The sequence below is a fragment of the Mesocricetus auratus genome, unplaced genomic scaffold (assembly GCF_017639785.1).
Source record: "Mesocricetus auratus isolate SY011 unplaced genomic scaffold, BCM_Maur_2.0 Super-Scaffold_100008, whole genome shotgun sequence".
Lineage (NCBI taxonomy): Eukaryota > Metazoa > Chordata > Mammalia > Rodentia > Cricetidae > Mesocricetus > Mesocricetus auratus.
This window is the reverse complement of record NW_024429192.1, coordinates 47,461,715-47,472,974: the sequence shown is the minus strand read 5'-3', so window position 1 is coordinate 47,472,974 and position 11,260 is coordinate 47,461,715. Positions and strand designations below refer to the sequence as shown.

The 11,260-nt window shown below is 42.0% G+C and overlaps 1 protein-coding gene across 4 annotated transcripts in view; it reads left to right on the top strand.

The window, feature by feature from the left end:
* Positions 1 to 11,260, top strand: part of Cfap44 (cilia and flagella associated protein 44) — an 87,939-nt gene that overhangs the window by 9,323 nt on the left and 67,356 nt on the right. For all 4 annotated transcript variants that reach the window (XM_040750787.1, XM_021229901.2, XM_040750786.1 and 1 more), the window contains 4 exons: positions 792 to 954; positions 2,346 to 2,448; positions 7,663 to 7,879; positions 9,474 to 9,588. In XM_040750787.1, the coding sequence (XP_040606721.1) occupies positions 792 to 954; positions 2,346 to 2,448; positions 7,663 to 7,879; positions 9,474 to 9,588 (598 nt within the window). The remainder of the gene's footprint in view (positions 1 to 791; positions 955 to 2,345; positions 2,449 to 7,662; positions 7,880 to 9,473; positions 9,589 to 11,260) is intronic.

Here is an 11,260-nt window from a genome sequence, read left to right as displayed (position 1 = left end):
AATTTCGCTTTACATTTATTGTGTGTGTGTGTGTGTGTGTGTGTGTGTGTGTGTGTGTTCCTATGTATGTCAGGACATGTACACAGATGTCAGAGGACACCTTTCAGGAGACTGTCCTTTCCTCCACTATTTTAGTTCAAGGGATATGAATCAGGCCATCCGTCTTGGCAGCAAGTGCCTCCACCCAATAAACCATCCAGCAGCTCCAACAGGCCAGAATTTTAAGTTCCTTTCAACATCAATGAAGAGGCCTATAAAATATTTTCAGTGGATGGATCAGTGAGTAAAGACACTTGCCACACAAGCCTGGTGACCTGAGTTCAGTCCCTGGAACTCTAGGTAGAAGAAGAGAAAAACACATATACATACACACACCATATGAATAATAATAAAAATACTTTTTTTTACTATGAATTCAACAAACTTGAAGAAGATGTGGACTTGGTTCCACATTAATAGTGTGGTTCTGTTTCTGTGATACTCCAAGAGGAAAATAATACCTATTTATAAAGACTACCTGCTTATTCTCAAATCTCAGTGTTTCTTCTAAAAAATAAAGTAGAAACTAAATCGCTGTATGAGTATTTTTACTTACTTTAAAAATAAAATCGTGTTTGTGATCCATAGAAAAATTCCAAGTATCAGAGTACAATTCATCAACATTGATTTCAAATCTTTATTGTTAATAGAAGAATATGGATTTTAAAAAGAGATTCCATTGTTTTAATCACCCCTCCTATTCCTAGATGGCTATTTTGTTTCACTTATTTTCCTTAGCAGCCTAACCTCAGACATTCTTTTGGCTATGACTGCAAAAAACGAGCTAACCTACAACTTCTGGACAGCAGTACCATTTTGTACATTGCTGGGAACCAACTGGTCTTGCTGGATTTTAAAACCAAGGATCAAATGTACCTGCAAAGTAGCAGTGGTCAAGGAATTGGTGCCATTGGGGTATGCTAACATTTAGTGACCTTGATGGGGAGGCGATACCTATCTTAGTTTTTCTGTGGATGCCACAGTGGCAATTAGGCACCAGTGGCGTGCAGTGTGTTCTGGGGGTCACATGAGATACACAGCCATACTTATTCTAAGCCCTTTTCTTTTCTTCTTTCTCTTTCTTTCTTGTTATGATAGGGTTTTGATGTGTAACCTAAACTGGCCTTGGCGTCAATATATAGCCCAGGCTGGCCTTGAAGTCAGAATATAACCCAGACTGGCTTTAGACTTGGTATCCTCCTGCCTTAGCTTCCTGACGAGAAAGTAATGTCATGTGTATATATACATATGTGTATATATTATGTATATATATGCACATGTTTTTCAGTAGCTGAAAGTAAATAATCATGATGTTGAATTAAAAATATAAGTGCTTCCTCTTGGAGGAGTTTGACCAAGAGTTAGCCCAAATTTGGATTCTCCATGCTTCTCTCCCTGTGTCTTCCCTTTCTCTGTAGCTATGGTCACTGGTCTATTTGTAACCTGCTGTATGAGTCTGAATCTTTGTCTCTGTTCCTGCCTGATATCTGCTTTGTCTGTCCCTAACAAAGGGCTTTGCTCTCTCTTTCCCTGAACAGAAAGTATCACATGAGGATGGAATGAGGGCTACTTTGAGAAATCTTTAATAGAGTTTTACAAGGGGTGAAACTTTATCCACCCCCAACCCAGATGCAGAGCAAACACCACTGCCCAGAGACCATGTCCACATATCTATGCTGCTCTCAAAGGCTATGGTGGGAATTTATTGTAACACGACCACTTTAGCCCTCCCAGCTTCTACCATGGAATGATGCACACAAAGGCCTTTGGTAGACATTGTCTGGATTTACAACTTTTCAGGACGGCTAGGCAAATACATTCTGTCTATCATAAGCCCACTTTGAGGTAGTAACTGTTTCTGAACACAATTCAGAGTGACTTACACAGGGGTTTGGCACCTGGCCCTGCTTAGCTCTTCTCACACAGCCTTCAGGCCAGCAGCAGCATAGCACTTGTTAAAAATATGTGAATTCAGAAGCTCTGGGTGGGGGGCTTGAGATCCGTGGTTTTTGTCAAGAGATTCTGGCACACACTAAATATTTAAGCTTTCAGTCTCACTATGAATTTAGTACTTGTAGCATTAAAATTGATTGCCTTAATAAAAGCCTGCCTTCATTTTTCTTTCTTTTAGTTTTCAGTTCAAATCATATCCACTAAGTGTTTATCAGATGTGCATTTTTTAAGTTTTAGATTGAAGTACAGTCTAATTAATCATTTATATGATAATAGCCACTAACTACTACATGGATAGGATTATCAATGTGAAAATTTCCTTTTAATATTTTAGTGAGATTATGTTTTTATAGGTTCATCCAGATAAAACTTACTTCACAGTTGCTGAAAAAGGAAGTTTTCCAAATATTATCATCTATGACTATCCTTCTCTGAGACCCTACAGAATCTTGAGAGGTGAGTCCATGGGGATCTGTAGAACATTCCACATGACGGTTAACAACACCAGGAAGAAGGCTGAGTTAGCCAAGGTTCAGCAGAGAAACAAAAACAAGAGGTGGGAAGGAAATCTATTGGATGAAATTGGCTTATAGCTGTTGAGGCTAGTAAGTCTGAAAATTGTGGGTCAGTCCCACAGGCTGGAGATCCCTGGGAAGGACTTCATGGGCAGTCTCCAGGAAGAATGTCTTCTTCTTCAAAACCTTTCCACTGATTGAATAAAGTCCCCCTAGATCTTCAAGGGTACAATCCATCAAGTTACCTGATCAGAAATACCAGTCATGTTGGTGTTGCCTGTACAACAGCATGTGCACTGCTGTTTAGTTGAATAACTGACTATTACAAACTAGTGAAGGTGACATGGTGACATGTAACATTAACCTGTTTAATTGAATAACTGGCTATTGCAAACTAGTGAAGGTGACATGTAACATTAACCATCTGTTATCTTAGCACTGGTTCTGTTTTCTCTGTAATTGATTTCGGGAGTTAGTTTTATTTTTCTAATAATTCTTTGAAATTTAGAAACAGTCTTATTTTGCATATCAATCCTCCTGTTCCCTCTGCCTCCCATCCTCCCTGCACCAACCCTTGCAGCCCTTCCCTAGCCACTCCCCAAGGTTAGTGAGGCCTTCCATGGGGGACCATCAAAGTCTGTCACATCATTTGGGGGAGGGTCTAGGCCCTCCTATGTGTATCTGGGCTGAAATAGTATCCCTCCATAGGGAATGGGCTCCCAAAGCCCATTTGTGCACTAGGGATAAATACTGGCTCCTCTGTTAGAGATCCCATAGACTGTGCAGGCCTCCTAACTGACACCCACATTCAGAGGGCTTAGATTTGTCCAATGCTGGTTCTGCAGCTTTCCAACTGGGGTCCATGTGCTTTCACTAGGTCAGGTGAGTTGTCTCTGTAGGTTTCTCCAGCATGGTCTTGACTGGTTTGCTCATTCCCCCTCCCTCTCAACAACTGGATTCCAGGAGTATGGCTCAGTGCTTAGCTGTGGGTGTCTACTTCTGCTTCCATCAGTACTGGATGCAGACTCTAGGATGACAATTAAGGTAGTTATCAATCTCATTATGGGTGGACCTGCCTCTGCACTACTACCTAGATTCTTAGTTGGGATCATCTTTGTGGATCTCTGAACATTTCCCTTTAAACCTATACTGGCTCCCTCTATTAAGGTATCTCTTTTCTTGCTCTCCTCTATTCCTCCCCTGACTCAGTCTTTCTGATCCACCTTGTTTTCCTCCTCCCTCCTCCTCTTCTCCCCTTCTCTTTTTCCTACCCCCCCCCCAAGAGTTCTTGTCCCTTTCCCCTCTCTTAGGGTCCTCCTTGTTTCCTATTAAATCAATAGCAAAGTGACTGTACTTCGAGTTGGCACTCCCACCAGCAATGGAGGAGTGTTATCCTTTTTCCACATCCTCTCCAGCACAGACTGTCCTTGGTGTTTTTTATTTTAGCCATTCTGACAGGAGTAAGATGGTATCTCAGAGTTGTTTTGATTTGCATTCCCCTGATGGCTAAGCATGTCTTTCAGTCATTTTAGATTCCTCTATTGAGAATTCTCTATTTAGTTTTGTACCCCACTTTTTAGTTGGATTATTTGGTGTTTTGGTGATTAGCTTCTTGAGTTCTTTGTATATTTTGGAAATCAGCCCTCTGTCAGATGTGGGGTTAGCGAATATCTTTTCCCATTCTGTGGGCTGCTATTTTGTCTCGTTGACTGTGTCCTTTGCCTTACAGAAGCTTCTCAGTTTCAGGAGATCCCATTTATTAATTCTCAATCTCAGTGTCTGTGCTACTAGTGTTATGCTCAGGAAGTGATCTCCTGTACCAATTCATTCAAGGGTACTTCCAATTTTCTTTTCTAAGAGGTTCAGTGTGACTGGATTTATGTTGAGGCCTGATCCATTTGGACTAATTTTCTAATCAGAGAAACATCACCCTTTATAGTAGCCACAAACAACATAAAATATCTTGGGGGTAACACTAACCAAACAAGTGAAAGGCTTGTACAACCAAAACTTTGAGTATTTTAAGAAAGAAATTAAAGAAGATATCAGGAAATGGAAAGATCTCCCATGCTCTTGGATAGATAGGATCAACTAAGTAAAAATGGCAATCTTACCAAAAGCAATCTACAGATTCAGTGCAATCCCCATCAAAATCCCAACACAATTCTTCACAAACCTTGAAAGAATAATATTAAATTTTATATGGAAAAACAAAAGACCCAGGATAGCCAAAACAACCCTGTACAATAAAGGAACTTCTGGAGGCATCGCCATCCCTGACTTCAAGCTCTATTATAGAGCTATAGTCCTGAAAGCAGCTTGGTATTGGCACCAAAATAGACAGGTAGACCAATGGAATCGAATTGAAAACCCGGGTATTAATCCACACATGTACGAACATCTGATCTTTGACAAAGAAGCTAAAATTGTACAATGGAATAAAGAAAGCATCTTCAACAAATGGTGCTGGCATAACTGGTCGCTGCCATGTAAAGACTGCAGATGGATCCATAACTACTGCCATGCATTTAAGAAAGTGCTCAACATCCCTAGCCATCAGGGGAATGCAAATCAAAACAACTCTCAGATACCATCTTACTCCTGTCAGATGGCTAAAATAAAAAACACCAAGGACAGTTTATGCTGGAGAGGGTGTGAAGAAAGGGGAACACTCCTCCATTGCTGACGGGAGTGCCAACTAGTACAGCCACTTTGCTGTATGGCAGTTCCTCAGGAAAATGTGAACCAGTATACTACAAGATACAGCAATTCCACTCTTAAGCATATAGTCAAAAGATGCACATTCATACAACAAGGACATCTGTTCAACTATGTTCATAGCAGCATTATTTATAATAGCTAGAACCTAGAAACAACCTAGATGCCCCTCAACTGAAGAGTGGATGGAGAAAATATGGTACATTTGCATAATGGAGTACTACTCAGTGGGAAAAAAGCAATGGAATCTTGAAATTCTCAGGCAAATGGATGGAACTAAAAGAAACCATCCTGAATGAGGTAAACTAGTAACAAAAAAAACCAAGCATGGTATGTACTCACTCATATATGGATTTTTGACATAGAGCAAAGGATTATCAGCCTACAGTCCACACTGCCAGAGAAACTAGGAAACATAGAGGACCCTAAGAGAAACATACATGGACCCCCAGAGGAGAAAAGGGACAAGATATCCTGAAAAAATTGGGAGCATCGTGGGAGGGAAGAGGGAGTTAGGAGAAAGAGAAGGGGAGAAGAGGAGGGAAGAAGAGGACACGAGGGAGTAGGAAGATTGAGTTGGTAGAATAGAGGAGAGAAAGAAAAGATACCATAATAGAGGGAGCCATTATAGCTTTAAAGAGAAATCTGGCACTAGGGAAATGTTCAAAGATCTACAACAATGACCCCCAACTAACAATCTAAGCAATAGTGGAGAGGCTACCTTAAATGCCCTTTCCCAATAATAATACTGATGACTACTTTATATGCCATCCTAGAGCCTTCATCCAGTAGCTGATAGAAGCAGAAGCAGACACCCACAGCTAAACTCCTGGAATCCAGTTGCAGAGAGGGAGGAGTGATGAGCAAAGGGGCCAAGACCAGGCTGGAGAAGTCACAGAAACAGCTGACCCGAACAAGAGGGAGCTCATGGACCTCAGACTGATAGCTGGGAAACCAACATAGGACTGATCCAGACCCCCTGAATGTGGGTGTCAGTTAGCAGGCCTAGGCAATCTGTGGGGCCTCTGGCAGTGGATCAGTATTTATCCCTATTCCACATAGATGGATACTCTCTCAGCCTAAACACACTGAGGAGGGCCTAGGCCCTGTTCCAAATGATATGACAGACTTTGAAGATACCCCATGGATGGCCTCACTTACCCTGGGAAGCAGAAAGGGAATGAGATACGGGGTTGGGGCAGGGGAGGAGGGGAGGGAGAGGGAACTGGGATTGATATGTGAAACAAGCTTGTTACTAATTTAAGTTTAAAAAAGGAAAAAAAGAATTACATTTATAATGTCCTGCCCATTTGTATCTGGCAATTTTGAAGAAATTACCTTATTATCTATCCTATCTTGGTGAGTCAAAAGTTTTGTACCTAAATACTATTATAGATTGAATTCTGTCTGTTCTCTGTGCTTGGTTCTCTTTCTTCCACAAGATGAAATACACACAATATGGTTTTCTTTGGGAAAATATGATTATGATTTCTTTACTTCCCTTTTTTAATCTTACAATCCATTCGGAAGCCAAGAGTCTCAGTTAGGTTTTTATTGCTGTTAGGAGACACCATGACCGCAGAGACTCTATTTATAAAGAAAACACTAAATCGAGGGTGGGTCACTTACAGTTTCAGAGGTTCAGTCCACTGTGATCTTGAAGGGGAGCATGGCAACGGGCAGGCAGATGTGGTGCCAGAGGTGAGGGTGCTATGTCTTGCAGGCAATGGGAGGTCAACTGACTGTCACAGTAAGGGAAGCTTGAGAAAAGAGGTCTCAAAGCCTGTCCCACAGTGACACACTTCCTTCAACAAGGCCACATCTCCTAATAGTGTCACACCCTTTGGGGACCATTTTCTTTCAAACCACCACACCAAGTGTGATGAAATATTTTAGAACTACTCTTTTAGGAGGTTTATGTGTATGCACACCCCCACATGCAGCGTGTGTGAAGTCTGCTCTTGCATTTGTGGAGGCCAGGGGTTGATGTCAAGCATTTTCCTCTATTGCTCTCTATCTTATTTTTGAAATAGAAGCCTTCACTGCACCTGGAACTTGCCATTTCTTCTAGGTTGGCTGGCCAGGGAGCCATCTCTGTCACCTCGCCCCCTTCACCTTCTACCATTGGAATGACACCCGAACCTGGGTGCTGGGATCTGAACTTGGGGACCCATGCTTGCACGTTGGGCACTTCACCTATTGGACCATCTCCCCAGTATAGATTCTTGGACATTTTTACATTAACACAGATCACAAAGGCACTCTCCTCTTCTTCCTCTTCCCTCTCTGTTTTTGTTTTGTGACAGAAGATTTGAAGCACAGGGTAGGCTTGATCTAGTTATTTTCCAGCCAGAGCCTTCAGTGCTGGAATGACAGGTGTGTCCCCCGTGGACTCAGCTTTCTCTCTTATTTATCAGACTCCCATTCATCCTTGCAGATGGGACAGAGAAGGCGTATGCTTATGTAGACTTTAACAGTGAAGGGACCTTGCTGGCCTCTGTTGGGAGTCACCCTGATTACACGATAACCATCTGGAACTGGATAGAAGAGCAGCCTACACTGAGGACGAAAGCGTTCTCTCAGGATGTTTTTAAGGTCACTTTCAATCCTGAAGATGATGAACAGCTAACCACATCAGGATCAGGCCACATCAAGTAAGTCTGGTGCCCAACAAAGAAAGCAATGGGTAGTGTAAAGATAGCTTCAAAGATGAACAAAGGCTTGGGGCTATTTTTTGCTATAGCCAAGTTTACACAGAGAAACCCTGTCTTGAAAAACAAACATGCAAAAACCCCAAAGAATTGTTTTTAAAATTAGGAGATTTCACATATATTTTTCACATATTCATTTTATTTTATGTTGTCTTAGTTAAAGTTTTTATTGCTGCAGCAAAATATCATGACCAAAAAAACAAGTTGGGGAGAAAAGGGTGTGTTTGACTTTCATTTCTACATTGTAGTTTATCACTGAAGAAAGTCAGGACAGAAAGTCAAGCAGGACTGGAACCTGGATGTAGGAATTGATGCAGAATCCATGGAGGGGGGCCACTTAGCTTACTAGCTTGCTTCCCACAGCTTGCTTAACCTGCTTTCTTATAGAACCCAGAACCACTAGCCCAGCGATGGCACCACCCACCATAAACTGGGCCCTCTGCCATTGATCACTAAATGAGAAAATGCCTTTCAGCTGGATATCATGGAGGCATTTCCTCAACGGAGGCTCCTTCCTCTCTGATGACTCTGGCTTGTGTCAAGTTGACATGAAAAACCTGCCAGTACACTCGTTTATAAATGTTTTGCCTATGTGCATGTAAGTGTACCACATGTGTGTAGTATATGTGGATGCCTGAAGAGGCCCTTGTATCCCCTGAACTGGGATTATAGGTGGTTGTGAGCTGCCATGTATGTGCTGGGAACCAAACCCAGCTCTTTCTCTGGAAGAGCAGGGAATGCTTTTGGACTGCTAAGTCATTGAGTCATCGCTCTAGCTTCTTATATGTTCCCTCCCTCCTTTCTTTCTTTCTTTTCTTCCTTTCATGGGACAGGGTTTCTCTGTGTATCTTTGGCTGTCCTGAACTCTATAGACCAGGCTGGCCTCAAACTTGTAGAGATCTACCTGCCTCTGCCTCCTGACTGCTGGGATTAAAGGTGTGCACCACCACCATGTCCAGCATGTGTTCACTTTCAAATTAACCAATAGTTCACCTTTTCTCCCTCCCCTCCCCTTTTATTGTACTTTTTAAAATTTGATATAGGGGATTAGTCTCCAAAACCAACATAGATAAAAGAACTGCATCCCTATGAGGTTCTTATGTGTAGCAGCACCTCCATCTTCATGGTGGAACAAGAATTCTCACAGCCATTCCCCACAAGCAGTGTCTACCCCTGATCCCAACTCTGTGGCTCCAAATCCCACACCACCTTTGTTCTGCTTCCTGGATGGAGTAATATAGACCGCCTCTATCCATCTTACTCTCATTCAGCAGCAGCATCAATTACTTTCAAACTGGTGGAAATTCTCACTCATGAGTGGTAACTGCGGTAGCAAACAGCACAACTCAAAACTCAGGTCTTGCAAAGACAAATGAGTTTCCCCTCCAACAACTAGTCTATGTTGTCTGACAGGGACACTCCATGTTAGATAAACCAATGAAGTTACGGGTGCTTATGAAATATGATTTGGGGTCCGATGGAATAAAAGGAAGCCACACTGACCGGTGCATCTGACCTTCTCCTCTCTTGTCGGCAGGTTCTGGGAGATGGCCTTTACATTCACTGGTCTTAAGCTGCAAGGATCACTGGGGCGATTTGGCAAAACATCCACTAGTGACATAGAGGGTTACACTGAGTTTCCGGACGGGAAAGTGAGTGTGACTGCGGCTCCTCAGTAATTCGACTGTGTAGGAATGAAAGCATGGTTACCTGGAGATCAACCGCATGTTCTAGGACTGCCAATGATAACAGGTCAACAGGAAGGTGGAATCATTTTACAGAGATATCTGCAATATTGTATAATTGTAAAACAATTTGTCAGCTGATTTTATGACATTATTAGTTCACTTTTATCTTGCTCTTACAGATTTTATGAGCTTTTTGCCTAAAATGATTCTCCTTTAATATCTTATTGGACCTCCTATTAGAATGAGTTACACTGTGATACTTGCAATCACTTCTCTTATAAGAACATGCCAGCACACAAATATTACTTTAAGAAACCAAATGATCTGGTCATCTAAGTGATGCAGTAGTGCCAATTAAAAGTACAGTGTACAGGAGGAAATAAAAGTCCCTGGGCTAGCCAGTCTAGCAGAATTAGCGAGTGACTATGGCAGAATCACAATAATAATAAGGTGGGAAGGAAGATGCTGGTGTTGACCTCTGGCCTCCACAAGTATTTGCATGCACACAGGCACATACATATGTACCACTCACCTCCATCACCTGACAAGAAGCTTTAGGTGCTGGTTAAATTGTAGCCCCAAATCTATAAAGCAATCTTAAATGAGTCTGTCTTCAAACTCTGATCGATTGTTAAAGTAAGCATCAGGATAACCTTTCTTTAAAGTGTGATGTGACCTGTGTCTCTGAAAGTCCAGTAAAGTTTGTAAGAGGTAAGGGAAATGTAGCCATTTTGAATGCTAAAGCCATAGAAGGAAGTATTCAGGGTAAGGAATGAATACCAGGTATTTAGAGAGTGGATCAGACTAAGACATGCTAGGGAAGAGTGGACACTTTAAGTTGAGAAGGATGTTTGGGTCTTGGTGTGTGTGTGTGTGTGTGTGTGTGTGTGTGTGTGTGTGTGTGTGGTGGAATCTAATAGCCTAGCAGGCTGTATTGAAAGAACAATGTTAGAAATGGGAGAAGCAGTCGATACATGTGGTCACAAAGTTCCAGGTAGGTTGTCAGGAGGGAAATCTGGAATCAAATGATGAACTAGGAAGGAAGCTATTACAATCATAAATAAAAGGGCTGATGGGGGCAGGGGCATCCTGCTCTGAGGACCAATGGAAAAGAAAGCTGGAAGTGACTGATGTTTCAGAAAAGAATGCTTTGTAAGTTTTTGTCACTGTAGGTGGCTTTAATCATTGAACAGTTATTTTCATACAGGTTGAGATACAAGCCTCCGTGGTCCCTGGAGGTTAGCAAGGGGGAGGGGGACAGAGGGAGCTTGGACAATGAATGTTTGCAGTTGGTGTCTGATTCACAACCATCTCTTGAACATTTAGTGAAGAACTAGAGACAGGCATTCAAAGTTTCCTAGCACAAACACATGCTGAATGCTGAAGGAGAGGGAAATGCTAATGACCCTGACTTGACTATCAGACATTGTATACATGGATCAAGTTATCACACTGCACTACATAAATGTGCACAATTGCTATTTGTCAAAGAAAACATTCACAAAAAAGCAAGTGTGAGCTGAGGCCTAATAACTGGTCACATAGGCGAGCAGGATAAAATCAGTGAGAAAGACTGAGCTAAAGTCATCAGCTCCCGCAGATGAGAAGGAAAGAGTTGCCCACTGTGCATTGGTCC